At 35.4% G+C, this 23,954-nt stretch overlaps 3 protein-coding genes across 4 annotated transcripts; 1 reads left to right on the top strand and 2 right to left on the bottom strand.

Moving 5' to 3' along the window:
- Positions 1-1,526: 1,526 nt before the first annotated feature.
- On the bottom strand, positions 1,527-5,078 carry LOC122314671 (jacalin-related lectin 3). 2 transcript variants are annotated; one of them, XM_043130165.1, is made up of 7 exons: positions 4,926-5,078; positions 4,616-4,831; positions 3,312-3,764; positions 2,950-3,195; positions 2,519-2,827; positions 2,133-2,354; positions 1,527-1,981 (listed from the first exon to the last, which is right to left on the bottom strand). In XM_043130165.1, the coding sequence occupies exons 1-7, from the start codon at positions 4,926-4,928 to the stop codon at positions 1,673-1,675; spliced, it is 1,758 nt and encodes a 585-aa protein (XP_042986099.1). In that variant the 5' UTR covers positions 4,929-5,078; the 3' UTR covers positions 1,527-1,672. The 2 variants fall into 2 exon arrangements, with proteins under 2 accessions (XP_042986099.1, XP_042986100.1); XM_043130166.1 differs by having other exon boundaries at positions 2,950-3,180.
- Positions 5,079-12,427: 7,349 nt separating this feature from the next.
- On the top strand, positions 12,428-19,895 carry LOC122315590 (beta-galactosidase 5-like). Its single transcript, XM_043131593.1, has 19 exons — positions 12,428-12,795; positions 12,894-12,989; positions 13,114-13,226; positions 13,384-13,450; positions 13,599-13,691; positions 13,894-14,037; positions 14,764-14,852; positions 14,975-15,080; positions 15,179-15,266; positions 15,725-15,843; positions 15,953-16,117; positions 16,242-16,420; positions 17,094-17,200; positions 17,374-17,483; positions 17,691-17,801; positions 17,954-18,067; positions 18,475-18,677; positions 18,843-19,179; positions 19,305-19,895. The coding sequence occupies exons 1-19, from the start codon at positions 12,619-12,621 to the stop codon at positions 19,449-19,451; spliced, it is 2,565 nt and encodes an 854-aa protein (XP_042987527.1). The 5' UTR covers positions 12,428-12,618; the 3' UTR covers positions 19,452-19,895.
- A 1,714-nt stretch (positions 19,896-21,609) lies between these two features.
- On the bottom strand, positions 21,610-22,990 carry LOC122315591 (thioredoxin H-type 2-like). Its single transcript, XM_043131594.1, has 3 exons — positions 22,823-22,990; positions 22,168-22,290; positions 21,610-22,047 (listed from the first exon to the last, which is right to left on the bottom strand). Exons 1-3 carry the CDS (start codon positions 22,907-22,909, stop codon positions 21,895-21,897), a joined length of 363 nt encoding a protein of 120 aa, XP_042987528.1. The 5' UTR covers positions 22,910-22,990; the 3' UTR covers positions 21,610-21,894.
- Between the last annotated feature and the right edge of the window lie 964 nt (positions 22,991-23,954).

Here is a 23,954-nt window from a genome sequence, read left to right as displayed (position 1 = left end):
ATCAGCATCAATTGAGAAGGTGTCTACATTGTCACATGCTGATAGAAGGCTTCTAGAAGAAATGGAAGTTCCTATTTGTCCCATTAAGAGAAGACTACCCTAGTTGGTAAAGTGGACACAGCCAGCTGTAGGGTGGGTGAAGCTTAATGTAGATGGAAGTTGTAGAGGTAACCCTGGGACTTGTGGTGGAGGAGGGGTGATTCGAGAAGCAAAGGGTCGTCTCTTAGCTGGGTTTTCTGAACAATATGGTTTCGGCACTAATACGGAAGCTAAGTTGCGAGCTTTAACTAGTGGTGTGCGTTTTTGCTTGTCGTTGGGTTATTCTCATGTAGAGGTTGAAGGTGATTCCTATGTGATCATTAATTGGGTACAGCGTCGATCTTGCACTGTGTGGTACCTGTGGGATTTTTTTGATGAATTGTAGTCGACACTTTCTTTGGTTACGTTCTCTGTTTCGCATCAATTTCGAGAAGCAAATCAGGCGACAAATCATTATCTGGCTCGGAAAGGAGAGGTTGGTGTTTTGTTGAGGTTTGTTGGAGATGATCCTATCCCATAGAGATTGAAAGGAGTGCTTAGGCTGGATAGACTGGTCTTCTGTTTATTATAGGCTAACTGTTTGTTGTTATGTTTGTTAGAGCGGTGTTTCTCTGTTTTGCTTGTTTTGGGAATCTATATGGATTTTCACCTCCTAAGGAGGTTTATTTGAATAAAATTCAGAAGGTGTTATCCTTCTTTTATTTTTAAAAATAAAAGAGAGGCAGTAGAGAACTCTCACGGGCTGATTGGATAAACAGATACATGTTTATTTAAAAATATTGCTACACAGCAACTTCACACCTAATACACCAGTGTAAAATAGAAAAGGGTAAAATAAAAAATTCACATTTTTCAACGGTATGAAAAAGTGTGAGGCTTTTTTCTAGTCTTCTAGTATCGAACACAATCATGTCGAGCTTTTTTCAAATTGCGTTCACTATAATAAAATAGACCATTTGTGACAAATTATATACGATAAGAATGATTATTTACGATTAAATCGTACTTATTTTGATTAAAAATAATTATTTTCACAAAAAATAGCTGCCCACGACTGAGTATCCACAAAACATAACATGAATTGCAATTTTCATCTTAAGTTTTGTTATTTTTCATCATACTTGTTGATGTGACAGATTTTAAATAATTTTACATATTTACGATTTAAGTAAACAGCCACTTAAAATGTAATGCATTAACAAGTGATACTGTTAATGACAAAACCTGAAGAATAATCTCTCTCAAACTGCTACACGGGCCGAGTTAACAGATACTTGTGGATGTCCTCTGGCCCAAGTCTCAAAGTTCAATGCTTCGGCAACACACGCCAATGGGTTTTGATCTTGCCCAGCATATATACTTGGGTTTGCCCGCTCGCTTCTAATGTTTATGGGCCAAAACGAGCCCAGGATATGGCCCAGTAATAGTTGTACCACGGGCATGGACAGAGGCCCAGATTCGTATAGGAATATTCAGGAGGATATTACTTGGACCAAAACACACAATTTTATTGACCTTGGACTTGGAGCACAATACATTAGACATGGACTGATAGAAGCATATATGTACGTCAGACATGGTTTAATAATATATTGCGAAGTATTATAAATATGATTAAAAAAAACATTATATTTCAGAACAAAGAATCGATCAGCTTGAAAAGAGAAGACTTTGCTGCAGGTTTCTGACTTCCGAGCCAGTGTTGCATGTGGACTCCAATGGCATCCAAGTAGTAGCTACTCCTCCCATGGAAACCGACCACCTTGCCTTCTGTCTTGGTTGACGTGAAATATGTTCCTACTTCTTCCCCATACGGACCGTACCTACCTCGACTCGTGTACAACGTCAGTGACCTTACCACTTTAGGCCTCTCGTCTCTACTGATGTAACCATAATACCCTGATACGCAAGTCAGCACTTCATGCGGGTACTCCAATTGCAACTGCGCTCAAAATTACGTAGTTTAATTAATATAGTATTATCAATGGATGATGCTAAACTTTCTTGTACGTTCTGTTTTGTTTTTTCTCAGAAAAACAGTATTCTTAAGTATCGTAACGATCGAAATTGAATGATCAATAATAATTACTTACTCTATGTGTGGAGGTTCCTCCGTTACCACCATGCTTAATGGACCAAACAGATTGTCCATTTCTGTCATACTCAATTTGTATCGAGCAAATGGCTTCTGATGATCTTGTCAAATATATCTGCTTGATCCCAGAAAAAACTCCATCATCCCATGGTCTTCCTCCATCCCCACCCCATGGACCTGGTCCACATGGAGCTGGTTCCTTTATCACACCACCAGCAATCTGGACCCAATCGAAGAAATAGAAAAAACAAACAATTATAAACCTTTGTGTATATAAACCATGATCTAAGTACTGTTTCCTAGCTATATATATATATATATATATGCATATTGGCAGGCAGAAAATGCTTATAGATTAGACCACCGAAGAATATGAATATCTACCTCTGCAATGGGGGGTTCGGCAGACGTGATTGCATTGGAAGGAGAAGGATTCGAAGGCATTACTTTCCCTTCTATAACATGTACACCCAGTGCATCTACGAATAAACCCTCTCTTCCATGGATTCCGACAATCTTTCCCTCCTTCAGTTTGGTGGTGAAACTGGCTCCTTGTTCTTCTCCATATGGCCCATACGTTCTCTTATTTGTATAGAAAGTGAGCGACTTTATAACATTAGGCCCCATGTACATTACAGGACCATAGAAGCCAACTATATGCGTCAAGATTTCTGACGGATAATCGAAGACTAACTGGCAGGGATAAAAAAAGAAAAGAAAATGTGAGCGAGTTTCGAAGTCCTAAAAGAACCTAGGTACCCCATACGTACAATAAAATACTACCTGATAAGGGAAAGACCAGCTTGACTCAGTACCTTTTCATTTTTATACCCTCCATTGCCTCCATGTTTGCTTCCCCAAATGGCATCCCCATCCCGATCATACAAAACTCTTATCCATACAATTCCAACCATATTGCGGGACAAATTTATTCGTTTAATGCCCGTATACATTCTATCGTCAAACATAGTCCCACCAGTACCGCCCCAAGGCCCATAGGTCACCACGCCATTGCCATCAACTTTGGAGGGCACTAAACCAGGCATCTGAAATGAATGAAGCTTTAACCTAATAATTAGGTCATCTTCTTCTCGTGCAACATATAAAAATTGAGAGGAAAAAAACATTGTAGTTAACACTTCAAGAGAAAAAGTAAGAGAGGTTGCTTAATGATTACCTTTTCCATGGTTCCAACACCACTCTTTTCTAGATCACTGACTTGTTTCTTTAGAGGGTTGCCGAATTCATCCTTTGGTCTTACTGCAACAGCATATACATCAAAGCTTTCTTCTTCAGTCGTTTGTATTACAGAGTAGCCAGCCTTCTCAGTCCCATTAGCAAGATACTTTTGCGAATGAGACAAAGCTTTGGAGAGGTATTGTTTTTCAATCGGTTTCAAATAAGCTCCGATCGAATCAAGATACCAATTACTCTTTCCATGGAACCCAACAATCCTGCCCCCAGTCATTGGGAATGAGAAATAGGTTCCTTGTTCGAAACCAAATGGTCCATATGTTTTCTTGTTGCTCTCCAAAGTAAGCGATCGAATAAAGACCGGTCCCCAGTCGTTTAAGCCACCATAGTATCCACGGATTGAAGTTAGGAACTCGTCCGGGTAATCAAGCTTGATCTATACGGTGACAAAGAATAGAAGAAGGAATAAATCAATCAAACACAAAGTAGATGGAGTGACACTTTCATGAAAGTTAATTATAAAACGAGTCGTAAAACAGTCTACGAATATCATTCTTCTTGTTGCAGACATTTTCTAGATCATGTTGGGTAGGGGTGTCAAATCGTGTTAACAGGTCGTATTCGTGTCGTGTCAAATCGTGTTAACGGGTCATATAGGTCAACCCTAACCCAACCCGTTAAGCTTATCGTGTCAAAATCTCAAACCCTAACACGACCCGTTAACATAACGGGTCGTGTCGTGTTAACCCGTTTTGACTCATTAATAAATATTACGAAATATGTTTTTTTTATAAGTAAACAAATAAATTAAGAAAATATTACGAAATAGGTTAATATGACATAATACAACTCATTTTAAACTATTTATGTAAATGGGTTGAATAGGCCCGAAATTAACCTTTTTAACTTGATTAAATTTAGCATAATTTTATATAAATGTTAAAATTACAATATCTATAAAAATTATAAAATTAATTATAAGTCCAAAACTACAATCCAAATAATAAAAATATCTAAATTGAAATTCTAACAATTTTATTTTTAGATATAAGGGTATAATTGTAACTTTAACTTTCTTAATGTGTCATAACAGGTCAAAACGGGTTAACCCGTTATCAACCCGTGTCTTAACAGGTCAACCCGTTTTGACCCGAATTCATTAAGGCTAAACCCTAACCCGCTATTATCGTGTCGTGTTCGTATTGGATTAACGGGTCGTGTGACATATTGCCACCCCTAATGTTGGGTTATGTACCAAGTGATTATTCAAGCAATGGTATAAATAACCTTGTCTGTTCTGTTGCCTCCATTTCCACCATGCCTTCCTGACCAAATTGAGGTTCCTTTGTCATCGTATTCAATCTGGATGCAGTCGATGCCCGCTCCGTGTGTTATCACCACTTGCCTCACTGTTGAGTAAAATCCATCGTCCCAAGCTAACCCTTGCTGACCTCCCCACGGCCCAACTGATATGGGTCTCTTAGCTGAAGCTGCCCCCAAACTCTGTGGCAACAACATCCCAACATTTGCTGATTAACCAACATCTTTCCTAAACTGAAAACAAAACAAAATAGTACTATCAATTAGCATTCTGTACCATGTTTCAGAAGCGACCAAAGACAGACGGGAAGGCCAAGATGGAGAGAGCAAATGTGACTGCGTTGCATGCCCCGAGTTTGTAAGCTGGATGTTGGAGGAATTTAATAGAGCCGAAAGGGTGTATGTTGAGTGCAGATATATATTCTTTAAAATTGACATCCAATTACTTCGAAGAACCCAATACGGGGTTCCACTTAGGAGGGAAAACACTGAATAGCAGGGAATTAGATGCCCCATTGAATCCCCACGAAAACAAAAAAGGGCATCATCTTTTGGTAGAACAAGTGAAAACCCCATACGTGTGATGGTCTCAAATATGTTTAGGGATGCTTTTCCTTTACTTTATGTTCATTGCACAAATGTTATTCTTATTCTTGATTTCATCTTCACAGTACAGTAGTCAATTGCAAAGAAATAAAGGAACGTTTGTGATATTGCCAACACGTACCCAAGATTCATATGGCCAACGTACAAGAGGATATATGCATGGCAGATCATTAATTATTCACCACATCAAAGAATAGGAAAATAAAATGTTCAATTTTCTTTTTTGAGGTTTCACATTCACATTTTGGGAATGGGTTTGGATAATAAATTATTGACTTTTTATTAAATTAATTAAGTTCTTCTATTCGTCAGTCGTCGTTCATATATCACATGATATTTATTAAGGAAAAAAAAATTATGTGTGATATATGATGTAAGGATAATGAATAGAATTTTTAATTCAAATAAGCATCTCCATGGAGCTTTTTGGTGTGGCTTTTTGGTCTTGGATTGATCAACAAGTTTGGATGGGATTGGAGAGGGAGGGCTAGAGTTGCAGGGAAATGGGAATGATTGTCGTCTTTTTAGAAAAAGAATAATTCTACTTAACATTCCACACACTTCACACCACTTAGAAAAGAAAATATGTATGATGTGTAGTATGAGATGATGAATATCATAACCCACAAAAAAAATCTTAAAGTTGAAAGTCCAAATCCATCTCTGTTTTGGAGTCGGAATTCGAATTTAAACTCTGCTTACCCCTAGTTAAAGTTGCAGGGAATGATTGGGGTGTTTTTAGAAATACTGTCCCTTTTTTTTTTTTGGGTAATTTCTTGGCTGTTGCGACAAAATTATTTACTCATTAGATATATATATACACAAATTATTAGGTATATACACATACATTAAAATTTAATATTAATATAAGTAATTTTAATAACATGATACTTTAATATTATAAAAATATTAATTCATTCACATTTTATAAGTATTTAATAACTCTCCTTTTTGTTCTAAAAAAGAAAAAAGAAAAAAAGAGAACACTCTTTTTTGCAGCGTTATCATTGTGGGCCAGATAGCTCAAATTTATTACTCTATGTAAAAGACCCATATTTGAATAACCTGGGCCGTTGCCTTGTTGAAGCATTGTGGGCTTTGTATCACACTCATTTCCTTTGTTTCAATTGACATTTTATAAAACATATTATTTTATAAATAAAGAGTAACGAGATTCATCATCTCAATTTTATTATCATTCTATTATCTCGTGATATAGTATTAAATTATTATAAATTATTTATTATATTTTACTTATAAATTTATTATTTAATACTAAATCATAAAATGATGAAAAAATAAATAATAAATATATATTTTTTAATAATTTTATATGGTTTTAAAATATGACTTGAGTTCCACTAACTTAAAACTTGAGATTGAAACAGACAGTTATTTAGGCCAAGAAATCTTATTTAACTTATTCATTTAAAGAAAACTACCAATAGTTTAAGGACTACGTTTGGATGTTAAGTTGAATTGAGATGAGTTGAATTTTTTATAAATAATAATAAGTTGAGATAGTGAAGTGATTTTTATAGAGTCCACCTTATATGAGTTTAGATGTATTTAAATGTTAAGATAAGTTTTGATTTGTTTATGGAAAATTAAAAAAAGTCGTGAGTCTCAAATATAAAAATGTGTTGAGTTAAAAAATAGAAAAAATCTTCACAACCTCCCAACACCCCACACTCCACATTTTTTTTAATTTTTATTATTTTATTATTTATTAAATATTTAATATATAAATAATGAATAAAAGAATTAAATTAATTTAAAAAGAATAAATTCAAAAAAAATATTAAAAAAATATTAAAAATTTAAAAAAAGGTGAAATGTGGTGTGTTGGGAGGTTGTGTAGCATTTTCCTAAAAAATATTATAGATTATACGTATAAAAATGTTTATAATTGAGATGAGTTTAGTGATTTGAGAATTATATATTTAAATATTAGACTAAATTTAAAATTAAATTGAATTAAGTTAAATTCAATACATTCTAACAACCAAACGGACCTAAAAATTTGATCTTGATCATTCATCTCTTTTTTCTTTTTCTTTTTCTTTTTGTTTTCTTTTTAAAAATAAAAAATAAAATTAGCTAATGACCGGTGATCCTATTGCGATTTGGAATTTTGGGGCACTGCGGCTATTATCACTCAGTCAAAGCTGATTTGCAATTAGATGCTGACAAACGTGGAAAAGAAAAGGCAACAAACTTAGATAGTAATGGGTCCACACCACAAGAGCCTTTAGAGACTTATCATAACAATTGCATACACAAATCATCATAATCGATGGACCGACTCATCAACACCGATCACAAGTAGTGCGGTATCTTACAAGTGATCCGACGGCGTGTGATATTTTGGGATTGATTCCGCCATCTCGATGGGGTACACGTGAAATGTGTCGACTCCGTCTCTCGGACAACCGAAACGGCTCCCACCGACGTAAACGGAACGGAGATCTAGGGGTACTAAATTAAATAGTTGAGATGCATTGACATTTGACACTAGCGAGAAACAAACGGCGCATCAACGGTGTCCCCACCCCCCTTGTCTTCTAGTTAACGCTAAAATATTAGAAACCAAATTAAGATTAGACAAAGAGAGGACCCATTTAACACTAATTACATATAAAAATCGACAACATTATAATTGAGGTTCCTTCTAAGCGAGGGCTTCCTATGAAAGTGCATGTGTGAATCGTGTCAATCATGGCCCATGCCAAAACCATCCTCAATAATTTTCAAAATAAAAACACTATATATATCTTTATATATATAAAGTGGCTATCTAACGGAATTTTATTGGTTTAACGGTTTTTGTTGTTTTACCGTTAAAATTAACGCCGTTAGTTACATGAATAAATTAAAGTGGCTCTCTCTTCTTAAAAGTTCTTAATTTTTTAATCTCTCTCTCCCCAATTACTTATGAATAAATTCATAATTATTAAAATTCATGCAGCATGCATGATCCTGTAACCTATGCATTGATGATCATTTATTTATGAGGTATATTAGATATCTATATATATATATATATATATTCTATTATATATATCTATATAAATTATATAAATATATATTCTATATTCTATTATATATATATATGATCTTTTATATAAATTATAATTTATATATCAATTTATTTATGTGATTTAAAATTTTTATTCATTCCTTATATAAACAAAGAGAAATGTAAAATAATTAAGTTTAAATATATTTACCAACTACATTTACGAATACAATTATCCTAATAAAATATTATTTATTTATCAATTTAAATTCATTATGAAACATTAAAATCAAATAATAATATCTTATAAAAACCTTAGTATTTTATTTCTTTATAAAAATTATGTTACTTTTTAAAAATAATCGCTTTATTAAATTAAGAAAACGTGCTATGCACGTTCCTTTACTGTTAACAGTTTATCTCCTGTGCTGCACATGTTTGTTTCAAGATTCTTTTTTTTTTTTTTTTATAAATTCTAAATGCTTTAAAACTGATTTAAGTCTATTTTACTATTTGATGTTAGAATTTATATATTTTTTTTCTAAAAATATTACATTATTATTCAAAATTTTTTCCTTAATAAAAATAATATTTCTATACACTGGACGAACGTCCCTTGGACGTTGCCCAACTACTAGTATATATATATATATAGTTGTTGTACATTCTGTTAATGTGATTAATTATATCACTTATTTTAAATATAAAATAATTATTTTAACTAATTACATAAATAAAATATATAAAAAATATATACGTAAAAATAACTGTATATAATAAAACTCTAAAATAAAATAAAAATTAATTTGTTCAATGGCACTTATTATAAGTAGGGTGAATAAAAGCTTAATCATTTATATGAATTTCTTAATACTGATGGATGCTAATTTAATTTAATTTTTAATTGTTAAAATGTTGTTACGTATATAGTTTATATTTTGAACAGATGGAGCCTCAACACAATAACATTGAGCAGTAGAAGAATCTTATTATTTGTATGAAATCAAAGAAAATTAATTTGGTTTGGTCTATGAATCAATTCAGCATCGAATGCCTCCGAGTTTGTTTGATAACTATAGTCAGTAATATATTTATTTTAGCACCTTTAAAGGAGAAAAGGATGCCATGGTTTGCAATGGAAAGTGGAAACTAACAGACCGTCCATATTTAAAGTTGGAAGGTACAATAAATAGCCTGTGGGTGGGGGAGTCAGGCGATGAGCGATGCGAGTCATAGATACAGAAACAAAAATTAGGTGACTGTCTATATATATATATATATGATTATTATAATAATGGAGTAGCAACAATGATTGATACAAAAAGCAAAGCTAGGATTTGAAAAATCTCCTCCTCACAACGCGTTTATGCTTTTATTTCTTTAATGTGGACGATACTGTGCAGAACTCAGAGATGCTTCATTGCCACCGACGCTTCATTCTACAGGAGATTCAGATTTCCATGAGATTATTAGAAAAGTGACGCTGATTTCATGTTCCAGCTATACATCATCAGAAACATCATAAAACGCGAGTTTAATGAAAGAGAGATGCACGTGACACGTGTCTTGCAACATTTAGCATTATTTGAGAAATTCATACCAATAGTAATAAGCAAATTCCTTTTATTTTATTTTATTATGCATGCCTATCTCATATTTTTCTAGGCAATCAAAGTCAAACCTTCAGGAAGATTAGCTTTAGGACCATAGTGCCCTAGCATAGGGTAAAGTAGTCTTGAAAGAGAGAGGATAAGGACGAATGGTAAAGGGCAAAAAAGAAAAATAAAATGGAAAGTACAGAAAGACTCCCAGCCTCCCAGGTTTGCTCAGCAAGAAGCAGACCACGGTAGAAGAAACCACGTTCCACGGAATCCGAGCATTGGCCCGCTGTCTTGGGGTTCGGTTCTTTAGCCGAAGTGCCCGCTTGCCTGCCTTTTCGAATAATTTTTGGAGATCTGAGGACATTTCGTGATAAAATAAATATCAACCAATGTTTTTTTTGTTGTTTTTGTTGTTTTTTTTTTCGTCGTCGTCGTCAATAAAGTATATTAATAATGGTGCAGGTGGCAGCTTGGTTGGAGCATTGGTCATGATCAATCATTTTAATTAACGATCTACATGTGGATGCTCATTAATATGGCTACCGTACAAACTCTTTTATTTTTTAAGTGAGTATAATATCTATTTATTTTTTTAAAATAATTATAAAATTCTTATACACTCACAATTATAATTATTATTATTTTTTAATCTCATATCCTTCAAAATAAAACCATAATACTTTACAAATATATATATATATATATTTATAAGACTGTATAGATAACACAATGACATAATTTAATATGAAGACGAAATTTTAAAATTTAAATATTATTAATCAAATATTATCATTTAAATAATATGAATGATATGTCTATAAACCGACTTAAGAATAAAATAATTCTACCTTGTAAACTATTTAAGATTAAATTATTTAAGATTTATGAATTTTTTTTAACGTGGGGAATGTGCATTCTGCCCGTAGAGTGATTAAAAATTCACCTCCAGGGCAAATATAACGTGGAATGATTAATATCTCGGCTAGCTTGTACAGCGGCAAAAAGTAGAAAAATAAAAAATAAAAACTAAACTCCTAGCTAATAAACATATCGTAGAATAGGTTGTTGGAAATGTTATGATGATCTTCAAAGAAAGTAAAACATCATCCAAAGAAAAGTGGGGGGGTCCTGGGGAGTCCCATGTCAAAAAGATTAAAAAAAAAAAGGAGGGTAACATGGTGACCTACCATTTCAACATGTCGTTCATTGAGAGGGAATGTATGAACAACAATGTAAGGTGATACAGAAAGGCATGGAAGACATATCACATGGTGGCATGATACCGATCCAGTGCCCATAGGCTACCGGACAAGGCTTGAGACATCTATGCTCACGAGACAACATTTTGTCATCCTGAGAATAATTACAAATAACAAAATGGGAGTATGGTTGATGACAGGAAAGGAGGGGAGGGGTCACAGATTCAAACAGGGCAAAGGAGTATAATATAAACTCTGGGAATGGAAAGTTTAGATTATTGATAGCCCTGCTAGCTTCTGAGTTTAGATTGATCCCTTATTACCTAATACTCCAACCACTGAGATCTGAGGACCCAAATTTATGAATGCTGTTAATGAAGGGAAGTCACTCCTTGTGATGCCGACACATGCAAAAATACAAGTTGATCTAATTCGTTGTCTACACAAAAGATGCATTCTTTAAGTTAAGTGGGCTCACTGGTTAATCATACCTTGTCAGTATACATTTTTCAATTGGTATTCAGGAACTTTTTAACAGTCTAAAAAACGTAAGCTGTCATCAACTATGTAATTGTTATTCTCCCTTTTTGTTTTTGGCAGATTATTACGGTAAAATAAAATTTCAATTTGTGCCTACTTTTTCTGGTTTTAAAAGAGCCCTGGTGCTGTGCCGCCTAGCGTTTACAGCTAGGTGTGACGTCCAGGTCAAAAAAAAATTTTAATTTTTAATTTTTAATCATATTTAAATATTTTTAAAAAGTGAAAAAATACATCATTACAGTAAATCATTTCTTTAATAATTAAATAAACTTTTTTTTTATCAACAGTCAAGTTGAGCGGTACAAAATGAGAGGCATATTAGTGTTTCTCGTTTTAAAATATAGATATTTTAAGTCACAAATATCAAATTCAAACTAACTGAATATATTATATAAAATTATTTTTAGTATTAAATAAACTTAAATACAAAACATTAAAATTTATTTTAAAAAAATGATAGGGGTCCTGTGGGGATCCAATTGGAGCATTCAGCTCCAATTTTTTTTTTAATAGTTTTTTTATATAGTGATTAAGAAAATATTTTTTTAATAATATTGTAAATATTTTTTATTTTTTTATTTTTTTCATATTATTTTTTAATACTTTTAAATATTTTTAAAAATTAAAAAAATTACAATATTATTGACCAATATTTCCTTAACCACTATGTAAAAAAGCTTTAAAAAAAATTTGGAGCGGAATGCTACAACTGGATCCCAGAGCCCTAGCATTGCCGTTTACCTTAATGGAATCTGGTGTAACACTTGTCTTTAAAATATTATTTGGGGGTGTTTATTATTTAATTCAAAAGCGCACTTGTTCTAAGCTGACAAGCCTGAGATAATATATAAGACGGTACGTAGCAGAGAAGCACAGTGGTAGCATTGCCGACGAGTAGCAGAAGAAGATCAGAAGCCCAGAGCTTGTCTCTTACAGACTTTCGCCACTCTGAGCTTCCATTTCAATATTACCTCCACATAGTTGGAGAGAGAGGGAGAGAGAGACATGGAAACTCTCTCAGTTTCCATTTCCAAGCTTCTAGTGTTGCTCTTCACGACCTTGGTTGTTGGTTCTGAGCTGATCCAGTGCAGTGTCACCTACGATAAGAAGGCTATCATCATCAATGGCCGAAGGAGAATCCTCATCTCCGGCTCCATTCACTATCCCAGAAGCACACCTGAAGTATGTCTCGGTTTTTATTTCGCATTTGATGATCTTCTTAAAAAAGCTGATTTATTTTCGAGACTTTGTTGTTTTTTGTGAAATGGGTGTTGGTGTAGATGTGGGAGGACCTTATTATGAAGGCCAAAGATGGAGGCTTGGATGTCATAGACACATATGTGTTTTGGAATGGTCATGAACCTTCACCTGGCAATGTATTATTCTCGATCTGCAGCATCATTTACTTCTGTCTTCTTCTTTGTTTTAGTCTTTTTGCTTATTTTTACACTTATTTTTAGTTCTAAGCTTATTTTGCCCTTTTTGAAACTTGGTTTTTAGTATAATTTTGAAGGGAGGTACGATTTGGTACGGTTCATTAAGACAGTTCAGAAAGTAGGACTCTATGCTCATCTCCGCATTGGACCATATATCTGTGCAGAGTGGAACTTTGGGTACATATTAACTTGCACACTTTTTTTATTTTCAGATCTCCATTTCTTATGTCATTGTGGCAGAATAGATGCCCGATGATACGGGTTATTATTATTATTATTTTGTAAAATTAGTCTGGAGGGCTTGATTTTGATTGGCATTCTCTCCGTGGTGCAGTGGATTCCCTGTTTGGCTGAAGTATGTTCCTGGAATCAGCTTCAGAACAGATAATGAGCCTTTCAAGGTTTTCCTTCCTCTAATTTCTTTTTGTTTCCTGAAATCTTGGGGTGTAATGTGATCTTTCAAATTGAAGGGAAAAAGGGACGAAAGTGGCAATTATGATGCAGATGTTGGTTTAATAGCTGAAAATCTGTCAATGTTTTCTCATGAAGATGGCAATGGAAGGCTTCACCCAGAAGATTGTCCAGATGATGAAGAACGAGAGGCTATTTGCATCACAAGGAGGTCCCATCATCCTTTCTCAGGTATACCTACTGGATATAGGTCCTTGTAAAGTTTTGGGTCCTGTAAATTCTATTTTCCTGAATCTTAAGATTTGAATGAGTAGCAGCTTGGGGTTGTGAATAAGTACGGAAAGAAATGGCGGTAGAGTGGATTGAGCACTTATAAACCATGACGGTGGATATGAACTGATTGGCAGTATTATTTTTTTCCTGGTTTGCGTAGATTGAAAATGAATATGGGCCGGAGAGTAAGGCTTTCGGAGGTGCCGGGCATGCCTACATAAATTGGGCGGCCAAAATGGCTGTTGGATTGAATACAGGAGTCCCATGGGTGATGTGCAAGGAAGACGATGCTCCAGATCCCGTGGTCAGCTCTCTCATTCTCTTTACATGATCGGATGCCTCGGTTTCCTATTATTACTTTAATACCTGGCTGTAGTTGGGTTTGCATTGGGCCTCTCTCCTTAAGAGGGATGTTATACATCATTCCATGCCACACACTTTATATATTAAAATATTATTTTTTATTTTTTATTTCATTTTATTTTTATTAAACTGGTCTACATGGAATTATGCATTTTTAAAATTTTGCATAGCTATGAATTACACTATTCACTCTCCAAACATTATTTTACTCTTTTTTCTCTCCTACCCATTAAAATCAATTTTGTGTAATTTGTATTAAGATAATTTTGGTATATGAAATTTGTATTAAGTTGATAATACAAAATGTTTTGTAGTACATAATAATATTTATTGATAAAATTGGTCATTTTGATATATGAAATAGGTAATATTTAGATATATGGAATTAGTATTTTTGAGCACATTGTGCTAATTGTAAAATATATAAAAATAATAATTTTATGAAAAAATAAAAATATAATAATATTTTATTATTATTTGGTTCAAAGATGCATAATTTAATGTGGGAGTTTTTCTTGATATGCAAAATCAATCTTCAAAATATGTGATTTTGAAGATGCATATAAAGAAACCGATACTACTGCTCAGTGGGCGGTTGGTGTTTAACAGTTTTCTTTTAGTTTCATTTGAATTTTTTTGAGTTTTGTCTCTCCATTTTTTACCACAGATAAACGCATGTAATGGTTTTTACTGTGATGCTTTCTCTCCCAACAAACCCTACAAGCCTACCATGTGGACCGAGGCTTGGAGTGGCTGGTAAATGAGTACTTCACCACTACCTTTAGAAATGACATAATGAAAGCTTACTCTTCTGATTGGCTTCCCCCCCCCCCCCCCCCCCCCCCCCCCCCCCCCCCCCCCAAAAAAAAAATGGTTAGGTTCACAGAGTTCGGAGGCACAGTTAACCAGAGACCAGTTCAAGATTTGGCATTTGCAGTTGCTCGTTTCATACAAAAGGGTGGCTCATATGTTAACTACTACATGGTTTGATATCTTGGATGATTCAGTTCTTTGTTTTAAAAGGACTCATTTTGCCTGTCATTGAATTTAGATCCTAGTGTATGACTTCTTACTTCTGTCAGTATCATGGAGGAACCAACTTCGGACGCACTGCTGGTGGCCCATTCATTACGACAAGTTATGACTATGATGCTCCAATTGATGAATATGGTGAGAAAGCTAAGCTCATATCTTTTTTTGATAAGTAGAAAGCTAAGCTCATATCTTCATGACTATTTCTCAAGATTAGATGCTCTCTAAATGTACACAGCATTTCGGCATTACTAACCAGATACTTTTAGTTATGATTCATGGATATATGAATTATTCAGAATTTTGTAAGTAATTTGTAAAGTTCCAGAACCACAACAAATGGAGTAATTCATTTGATATTACCCCTGATACGCAAATGGTACCCTGAACTCAAATTCATTATAGCATTGTAATATTGGTTCAATGACTTCTAAATTTCCCCCCTCATGCATCCAAAACTTCATTAATTCCCGTTTCTATCTTACTTTGAGTCCAATACTTCTTGGATCCTGATTTCCCCTATAGGAATAGCATTTTGGTAATTAGTTTATATTTTGAACTCTTAGTCACAACTAACAACTTGACGCTGTATTTAGGTTTGATCAGGCAACCTAAACATGGTCATCTGAAGGAACTTCATAAAGCTATTAAGCTATGTGAACATGCTTTAGTTTTTTCAGATCCCGTTGTTACTCCATTAGGAACCTATCAGCAGGTCAGCCTTTTCTTTTATGAATCGTTACTTTGTCCTTTTAGTTGGGAAACTTGTATCAAGACTAAACTTGCCAATGGAATTGCCTAACTGGATTATGGCCATCTCCCAGGCACATGTATTCTCTTCAGGGCGAAGACGCTGTGCAGCTTTTCTTGCAAACTATCATTCAAATTCTGCTGCTAGGGTGATATTCAACAACATGCACTACAATTTGCCTCCTTGGTCAATTAGCATCCTTCCAGACTGCAGAAATGTGGTATTTAATACTGCAAGGGTAAGTGAAGTTCTAGCTTTCATTGCAATCCACGTCGAAAGGAAAAAGCAACTAGTGGTTGAGTAGCTCATTTTGTGCATTATTCTTTTGGATCACGGGCTAACACAATTATGTCCTCAAAAAGGTTGGAGTTCAAACTTCACAAATGCAAATGTTGCCAGTTGATTCCCAATTGTTCTCGTGGGAGGCTTATGATGAAGATATTTTGTCTGTAGAAGACCATTCAACAATGACAGCTGTTGGACTGTTGGAGCAAATAAATGTTACCAGAGATGCTAGTGACTATCTATGGTACATAACCAGGTGAGCTGCTAGATTTATGCGATTGTTGAATATCTTTCCACTAATTTCTTGCCAATAAGCAGCCTAATTTCATCACTCCTAGAATGTATTTAGGTGTTCTTATGTCTACTTCCTGTGTACATGCGCTATGCCTATTTCATTCAGATCAATAATATTTATCTCTTATCAAAAAAAGAGAAACTAAGCTTCTTGATGTACATGTCGCCACTTCTTTCTCCAATCTTCTACAACCCTTAATTTTTATGACACATTTTGAAAATCACAAACATTCATTCCAATGTTTATGCAAAAGAGGTATGATCTGAAAGGATTTGATTATCATATTTCAGAGAAGAAATCGCTGTATCTGCCTAGTTGAACATTGTATATATTTACTCTTCATTACTATAGATTGGTAGTGCAACTTAATGAATATGGAATTGGCTGAGAAGTCAAGAGTGAGGGAGAGAAAGATGTGAAATGGAAGATGTCTCAAGCAGTGTGGGGCTTGAGGAAACTGGGCTTATGTCAGATCCTTCTGGCCTACTAACAATAAAGTCTGAGTTTACTTTTAGACCAGACAGAGATATATATCTAGAGTGCAAATTTCCTCACCCATGATACTATTCTGTGTTTTTGCCTTCATTAATATTCAGATATTTCTTTTGAATTTTGAGTTTTGTTTTCATTTCAGTGTTAACATTCATCCATCGGAATCATTTCTGCGAGGACAAAAGCCCACTCTTAGTGTGCAGTCAACTGGCCATGCTGTTCATATCTTCATCAATGGGCAATATTCAGGTATGCTGAATTTAACTTTCACTAGTAATTGAGTAGAATCCTGGCCTAAAAAGAGGAGGAAAAAAAAAGAGATTCAAACCTTGCCTTCTGCTATTGGGTTGGTACTTCTTGTATCCCTAGAGTCTCATACCCGAGATTGAAGTTCAATAATTTTGTCATATTTATTCCTATAGGATCAGCCTTTGGGACCAGGGAACAGAGGCAATTCACATTTACTGGACCAGTCAACCTGCATGCAGGAAGAAATAGAATTGCACTACTCAGCATAGCTGTGGGATTACCGGTTAGTGCCCTAGCATGACTCTTTCTGAATGCAGGTCTGGTAGTTTTATCAATTTTTAGTGCAATTTAACTGGCCAATTCTCCTACTCTTGGGGTCAATTAAGCATGGTGGCAGCAGAAGCTGAGCCAGAGTTGACTTAACTGAGTCACTAAACGCTCATTGAATTATATCTGGGACTGACTCTTGATTTTTTCTGCGTTGCTGAAGAACATTGGGTTGCATTATGAGATGTGGCAAACAGGAATCCTTGGTCCAGTTTTTCTTTATGGTCTTGATGAAGGAAAAAAAGACTTATCATTGCAAAAATGGTCCTATCAGGTCAGAAAAAGGATATATATGCAAAACACAAATATGATAATCTTATTTATGTATGTTTCATCATGTACTTATCAAAAAAAAAAAAAAATGTATGTTTCATCATGTGTTATAGATCCCAGAAGTTTTTGTCTCACAGTCTTCTCTGCACACAGGTTGGTCTGAAAGGAGAGGCAATGAATTTGGTCTCTCCTGATAGAGTCTCATCTGTTGATTGGATCCGTGGATCACTAGCTATCCAAAGCCAGCGTCCGTTGAAATGGTACAAGGTAAGGAAAATTAGAGAAGGGGTATTAAAGGGAGCAAGTCAGATTAATGTCAAAGACTTTAGAGGCTAACTGCATGTTGGGGTAATGAGATGAGATGATAATTATGTGAAATAATTTGAATTAAGATGTTTTATTGGGTTTTGAAAAAAGAGAGAAAAAGTTGAAGAAAAATATTATAAATTTAAAATATTGTGTGAATATAATTTTTTAGTATTATTTTTGTTGAAATTTGAAAAAAATTGGATTGTTTTTGTATTTTTTTTGAAATTTTGAGAAAATTGTAATGATTAGATGAAAAAGTTGAAGATTTAAAATTGAAAAATATTTTGTGTTTGAGTGATGTTTGAGAAGAAAATTATAAAATGTTCTAAGTGTCCAAACATGGCCTAAATATTTTTGACTGGCAGGCTTATTTCAATGCACCTAGAGGACATGAGCCATTGGCTTTAGACATGAGGAGTATGGGAAAGGGCCAAGTGTGGATCAATGGACAGAGCATAGGAAGATATTGGATGGCCTATGCAAAGGGTGATTGCAGTACTTGCAGCTACGCTGGGACATTCAGGCCCACAAAGTGCCAACTTGGTTGTGGGCAACCAACTCAAAGATGGTATTAGAATCAATTCGCTCAAAGACAGACAAAAAAAAAAAAAAAGAACTTTCAGCATAGAGCAATGAAATCTTTAGATATGCCCTCAATTGAGGCAAAAGGCCGGCCGAGCTTGATTTATTGAACATTTCTACTTGGTTTATCTTAACACGATTTATTTTTCAGGTATCATGTTCCAAGGTCTTGGTTAAAGCCAACCAGAAATTTGTTGATAGTTTTTGAGGAACTTGGTGGGGATGCATCAAAGATTTCTCTTGTGCGGAGATCAGTGACAAGTGTTTGTGCTGATTCATATGAGCACCACCCAACCATTGATAACTATAGTGTTGAGGGCCATGGTGAATCAAATATGATGCATCAGGCCAAGGTTCACTTGCAGTGTGCAACAGGGCAGTCCATATCAACTATTAAGTTTGCAAGCTTTGGCACTCCTTCTGGAACTTGTGGAAGTTTCCAAAAGGGAACTTGTCATGCACCAAACTCCCTTGAAGTTTTAGAGAAGGCATTTCCCTAACTGCAATAATATTTTTTATTCATACATGTGATTTAGTTGTGGTTCTACATTTACAGATTTCATCTATTAATACCATCATATGAACATTTCTTTATGTTTGATATATTTTACAGAAATGCGTAGGGCAGGAGAGTTGCATGGTTACCATGTCCGATACTAAATTTGGGGCAGATCCTTGCCCCAACGTGTTGAAGCGATTATCAGTCGAAGCTAATTGTTCTTCAGTGAGTACAACCACTGAAATCAATTCAAGGAGATGAGAATACTGTGAAAGCAGGTAATAATACTTCCTGATGCAATTACATTATCTGCATATGATGGCAAGCTATTAAGCGAGTGGTGAAGAAAAAGAAGTGATGGCTACAAGGTCGTCAGTGTCTGGAACTTATAGCCAAGGGTATCTCATCTCGGCAATTAGCAGTTTTTTCCCCCTTTCTGGAAAATATGCTTATGCAAGTCAATTGTGGCGGATAGGCAACTGCTTCGGTTTAAAGGTTCAACGAAGGGTTGGGCCCCACTAGTGATTTGGTGTGATGCTAAGCTACAAATAGTTTATGATTCTTTGGCAATATAAAGATATTTACTGGTAGAAGAAACTAGTTAAGCAACAACTCCATGTTAGTGACATGAATATGCTTGAAGAGTGATTATTTGTAAAGACGAGTGCTTCTACTAAATTAAAGCTACATTCTAAATTACTGTCATTGCTGCTGCTTCTGCTGCTCCTCCTTTTGTTTATTGTGTAATATGTGATACTACTCTGTCCGCGATTAAGATTCATAGAGCTATAAAAATCCATAAACTGGTGAACACTTTCTATATATTAACAAAGCGTCCACTTCTCTGCTCCTCTACTCAATGGAAATGGAGGAAATCGCCCTCCATGGCAACTCCTCTACCACCACCCCTTGCCCAACATGTTGCTGTAACTAATGTGTTCTAACATACCTGGAACTGAATCTGTAAGAGGCTCGGGGCAGGATAGAATAAAAAGCAACTTCTAGATGATGAATTTTGTTTTGGTTGGCCTATGCATACTTCCCTCATATCTTCACGGTGCCAATTATCAACATCATAGTCAACATCCTCAAAACCTCCGGATCAAAATAGGTTTGTTCAGGTCAACATCTCCCAGATCTAAGGTTAAAATCTCCTTGAATGCAAACAATCTTAAGGTCCATCAGACTAGAGGATTTTTCCCTTAAATTATCTGAGGTGCATTGCGAGAAATTCTTTACCGATGGCATGTGCATATATAGGATTATTAGTCAGGACGTTGTTCTAGAACACCCGGTGCTAATAAAAAAAAAAAAATAATTGTGCCACCACAAATTTATTTTCTCATTCAGTGACCGTATGCAAAATGTTTTCTTAGCTTTTTGTTTTGTCGTTGTTTAATACACGCCATGATATTAAAGCAAATTCGCTTCAAGTGAGCCCTCTTTAAATCCGCCCGTTATCAGCTTCAAGCCTCCAATACAGGCAGACCCTGCCGGTTGTAATTTTCCTACATTGAAATAGACGTGCAAACGCTGAAATGATGACCTCAAGGATGCAACTAGCTTGCGATGCGATCACTTTGTTAAAGGGATTGTGACTGATCAAATAAGCTCCCTTTCATTATTCATTGGCACCCATAGGTATATGGTGGTGGCGGAAGTCTTAAATGTCGTGTCAACTCCATCTTCTCATCTGATGAAAGCTCATTGCATGGGCCATTGAGAGTACCCTCCTTTTTCACAAGGAAGTTCGCCTGAGGGAGATTTGGGACTTTGCTGGGTTATTGCCTTGCTTACCTATATTATAATTTCTGCTGTCCAACACAGATTGGTGCATGCACACACACAAGAGAGGTTCTGTAAACATAAAAAAGGATTTGGGCAATCAGGAATAATTAACTTCCCAATTCCTGAGAAATAAGCAATTGTGTCATTTTTACTATGCCAGAGAGCCCAAGAGACCTCTAATTGGCGGTAGCGTTTTCCGGCCAGCTAGGGGCAAATGAGAAACAAGGACATGTCAAGATTAACATTATATACATAGATGGAGATCATGGAAGCACGGCTTCTTTTTTATGATGAGAAATTTCAGCAACTATGCAAATGCAATATGTTCATCCAGTTAAACATGACCTGAGGAATCATCAGTTTTTAATTGATAGAATATGGTCTTTAAGAATTATTTGCATCAAGAGTTCGAACTTGGACTTGAGGGGGAACGTACCCCTAAGACAAAAAGTTCTCATGCTCAATGGAGCACGGCTTCGTAGCCTGGCATTGCCAAAAGAGCTCTAAAATATTTAGTTAGCTATGATTAATCCTATAATTTGATTCCAATACTAAAGAACGATGCACTTATTGGCTCGTAATCAAACCAATTCTTTTATTGCATCTCAAAATCAGGTCAGCCACTCACAGATTAAACCATAACCGCCAATCTGATTTCTCGTTTCATGGCTCCAGTAAAAGCGACGACAACAAGAACAAGAACATGAACTTAGTACCATAAGCATTTTAGATAACAGAACATCAGTTAAAGCGATGTGTAGCTCAACATACACGCACACATAAGCTAGCCAAACGCTTTAGATATCTTCTGAAAGATTTATAACCACACCCAACGCAAACTAGAAAAGAACCAAAAAAAAAAAAAAAGAGAGAGAGAGAGATAATTATGAGGTTCCAATATCATCCATGTTACACATCAAGCAGCAGCAGTGGCTGTGGCTGTGGCATGCTTTGCTATAGTCAGCTGCAACTCGTCTTTCTTTGCACCCACAACCGTGTCCACCACTTTGCCTTCTTTAAGGAACACAAAGGTCGGCATCGCCTGCACTGCATACTCCTCAGCTACAGTCTGCAGACAAGAATCACCATTAATTTTATTTTCCCACTCCCGAGAAAGTAGAAACGCTGAATTTATTCAAATAACTTTAGTTTAGACTTTTGAGAAGGGGATGGGCTTATGTTCTGTTACCGTTAATTCATCCACATCAACCTTCAGGAATGTGACCTCGGGCATCTTCTTTGCAATCTCTGCTAGAACTGGGGCAATGGCACGGCATGGCCCGCACCATGAAGCCGTGAAATCCACCACCACCTGTCAAGCAGCTTTCTTCGTTATGGCATCAAGAATTTCAAACAGATCTCATTAAAGGGGACATGAAGAGCACGTGCAAGAACTACGAGGAAATGAAAACTAAATAGTCTCGCCTAAAGTTTAATCACATTTGGACCTTTTCAAGGACAAGTTTTTACCAAACGAAGCTTCTAAAAATGTATTGATTCACCAAGATCTAAATTTCACCAGCCAACAGAAAAACCCCGTCGTGTCATATGTGAATACTCTAGCGAAGAAATCAATTCAGTGGCTCTATCTTTTCCTCGCAACTCTTAAACAAAGCTGCAAATGCTTTTCTAAACAAGAACCAAATCGAACCCAACAACACCGTTTTCTTCAAATCACAAAATAATCACTCCTAACCCTTGAAAGGCCTAAATTTTATGAGAAACACAAAATTTAAAAAAAAAAAAAAATGGAATGTGAAAAGCAAAAAATCCACAAAGAAATGGAAACTTTTTTTTTGTTTTGGGGGGGGGGGGGGGGGGGGGGGGGGGGAGTGTTAAAATACCAGTTTCTTGGACTCGATTCCATTCTGCGTGTGCAGTTTCCAAGCATCAACGGTGTGGCAGCTAATCACTTGGCCCTCTTCCGCCATTTTCACTCTGATTCCTTGCTTCGTTCGGTACTTTCCCAACTTGCCAATCTCAATAAATTTGATATTGCGATGAATGTTAAGGTAGCAAGGGACCGGATATATATACACCCGAAAGGCCTGTAAGAATGGTATAAGTTACCATAAAAGGTCATCTATTTGAAGCCGAATTACCCATGTGCCATTTTTCCAAAAGTGACGGAAACGGCAACGCCGCGTATCGATTCTGTGACGCATTTGCGTGCGTCAATCGGGTCCACTAAGGTACCAACGGAACTGTGGCGGTGCCTTGAGTTGTTTGGTCCGGCTGCGTCTCTCGTCTTCTTTTCCCATTATAACAAATACAATATACACAAAATTAATTGAAATATAAAGACGGAAGAATGGAATCAAAACTTTGATCCGGTCTATGTTTCTCGACCGTGCGTTTGCTACAACGTTTTCAAGTTCCAAATTCCAATCATGCGAATAAATGGCTTCATCTCGGAATCCGAATTATGGGTATTGCTTGGATTTAAACGAGTAATTATTAAGAATTTTTCGTGTATTATGTTAGCATTCTCGTCCTGTATCATGTCATTAAATTTAAAATTTATATAAATAATTTCAATTATATAATATATATTGCAATAGAATGATAGTATATTCTTGTGGTCATAAGCTTTTTGGTATTTGAGATAATAGAAATATTATTATTTATTTTATATTTTGTCATTCATAGACGAGAAATTATAAAATAAATACTGTTTGTTGAAAAAATGGCCATTGGATACGAAGAAAAAAAAAAAAACCAATTATGGACTTAATACGTAACAGAACGGTTCCTAGTTCGAGCTTCTAGATGCTTCTAGATGAATCATGAAACATTCGATTCGATTCGCATGTGGCTTTCAACCTCCCATCCCGGGTGGGCTTATTGGACACGTCATTGCTTACGTTTGGGCCTACCATACCAAGTGGCCCTCTGCTGTAACATGGGCTTTTGAGCCCATATAATAAATAGCTTGGATGATACTGCAGGAAAAGCACGTGTCACATAAGCTCCATC

Source organism: Carya illinoinensis, chromosome 7 (assembly GCF_018687715.1).
Source record: "Carya illinoinensis cultivar Pawnee chromosome 7, C.illinoinensisPawnee_v1, whole genome shotgun sequence".
In the NCBI taxonomy this organism is placed as follows: Eukaryota; Viridiplantae; Streptophyta; class Magnoliopsida; order Fagales; family Juglandaceae; genus Carya; species Carya illinoinensis.
The sequence above is the reverse complement of the archived record's forward strand: the minus strand, read 5'-3'. Positions and strand labels throughout refer to the sequence as shown.

Bases quoted from the DNA above. Each gene is read 5' to 3' on its own strand.
- LOC122315591 (XM_043131594.1), bottom strand. From the start codon at position 22,909: ATGGCGGAAGAGGGCCAAGTGATTAGCTGCCACACCGTTGATGCTTGG. The intron at 22,291-22,822 runs GTATTTTAACAC...GCTGCTTGACAG, and splicing joins GAATCGAGTCCAAGAAACTG to GTGGTGGTGGATTTCACGGC. The intron at 22,048-22,167 runs GTAACAGAACAT...TCTTGTCTGCAG, and splicing joins TTGATGTGGATGAATTAACG to ACTGTAGCTGAGGAGTATGC.
- LOC122314671 (XM_043130165.1), bottom strand. The intron at 2,828-2,949 runs GTACTGAGTCAA...TATCCCTGCCAG, and splicing joins GAGGGTATAAAAATGAAAAG to TTAGTCTTCGATTATCCGTC. The intron at 2,355-2,518 runs GTAGATATTCAT...GATTGGGTCCAG, and splicing joins CCGAACCCCCCATTGCAGAG to ATTGCTGGTGGTGTGATAAA.
- LOC122315590 (XM_043131593.1), top strand. From the start codon at position 12,619: ATGGAAACTCTCTCAGTTTCCATTTCCAAGCTTCTAGTGTTGCTCTTC. The intron at 16,421-17,093 runs GTGAGCTGCTAG...TTTTCATTTCAG, and splicing joins TATCTATGGTACATAACCAG to TGTTAACATTCATCCATCGG. The intron at 17,201-17,373 runs GTATGCTGAATT...TTATTCCTATAG, and splicing joins CATCAATGGGCAATATTCAG to GATCAGCCTTTGGGACCAGG.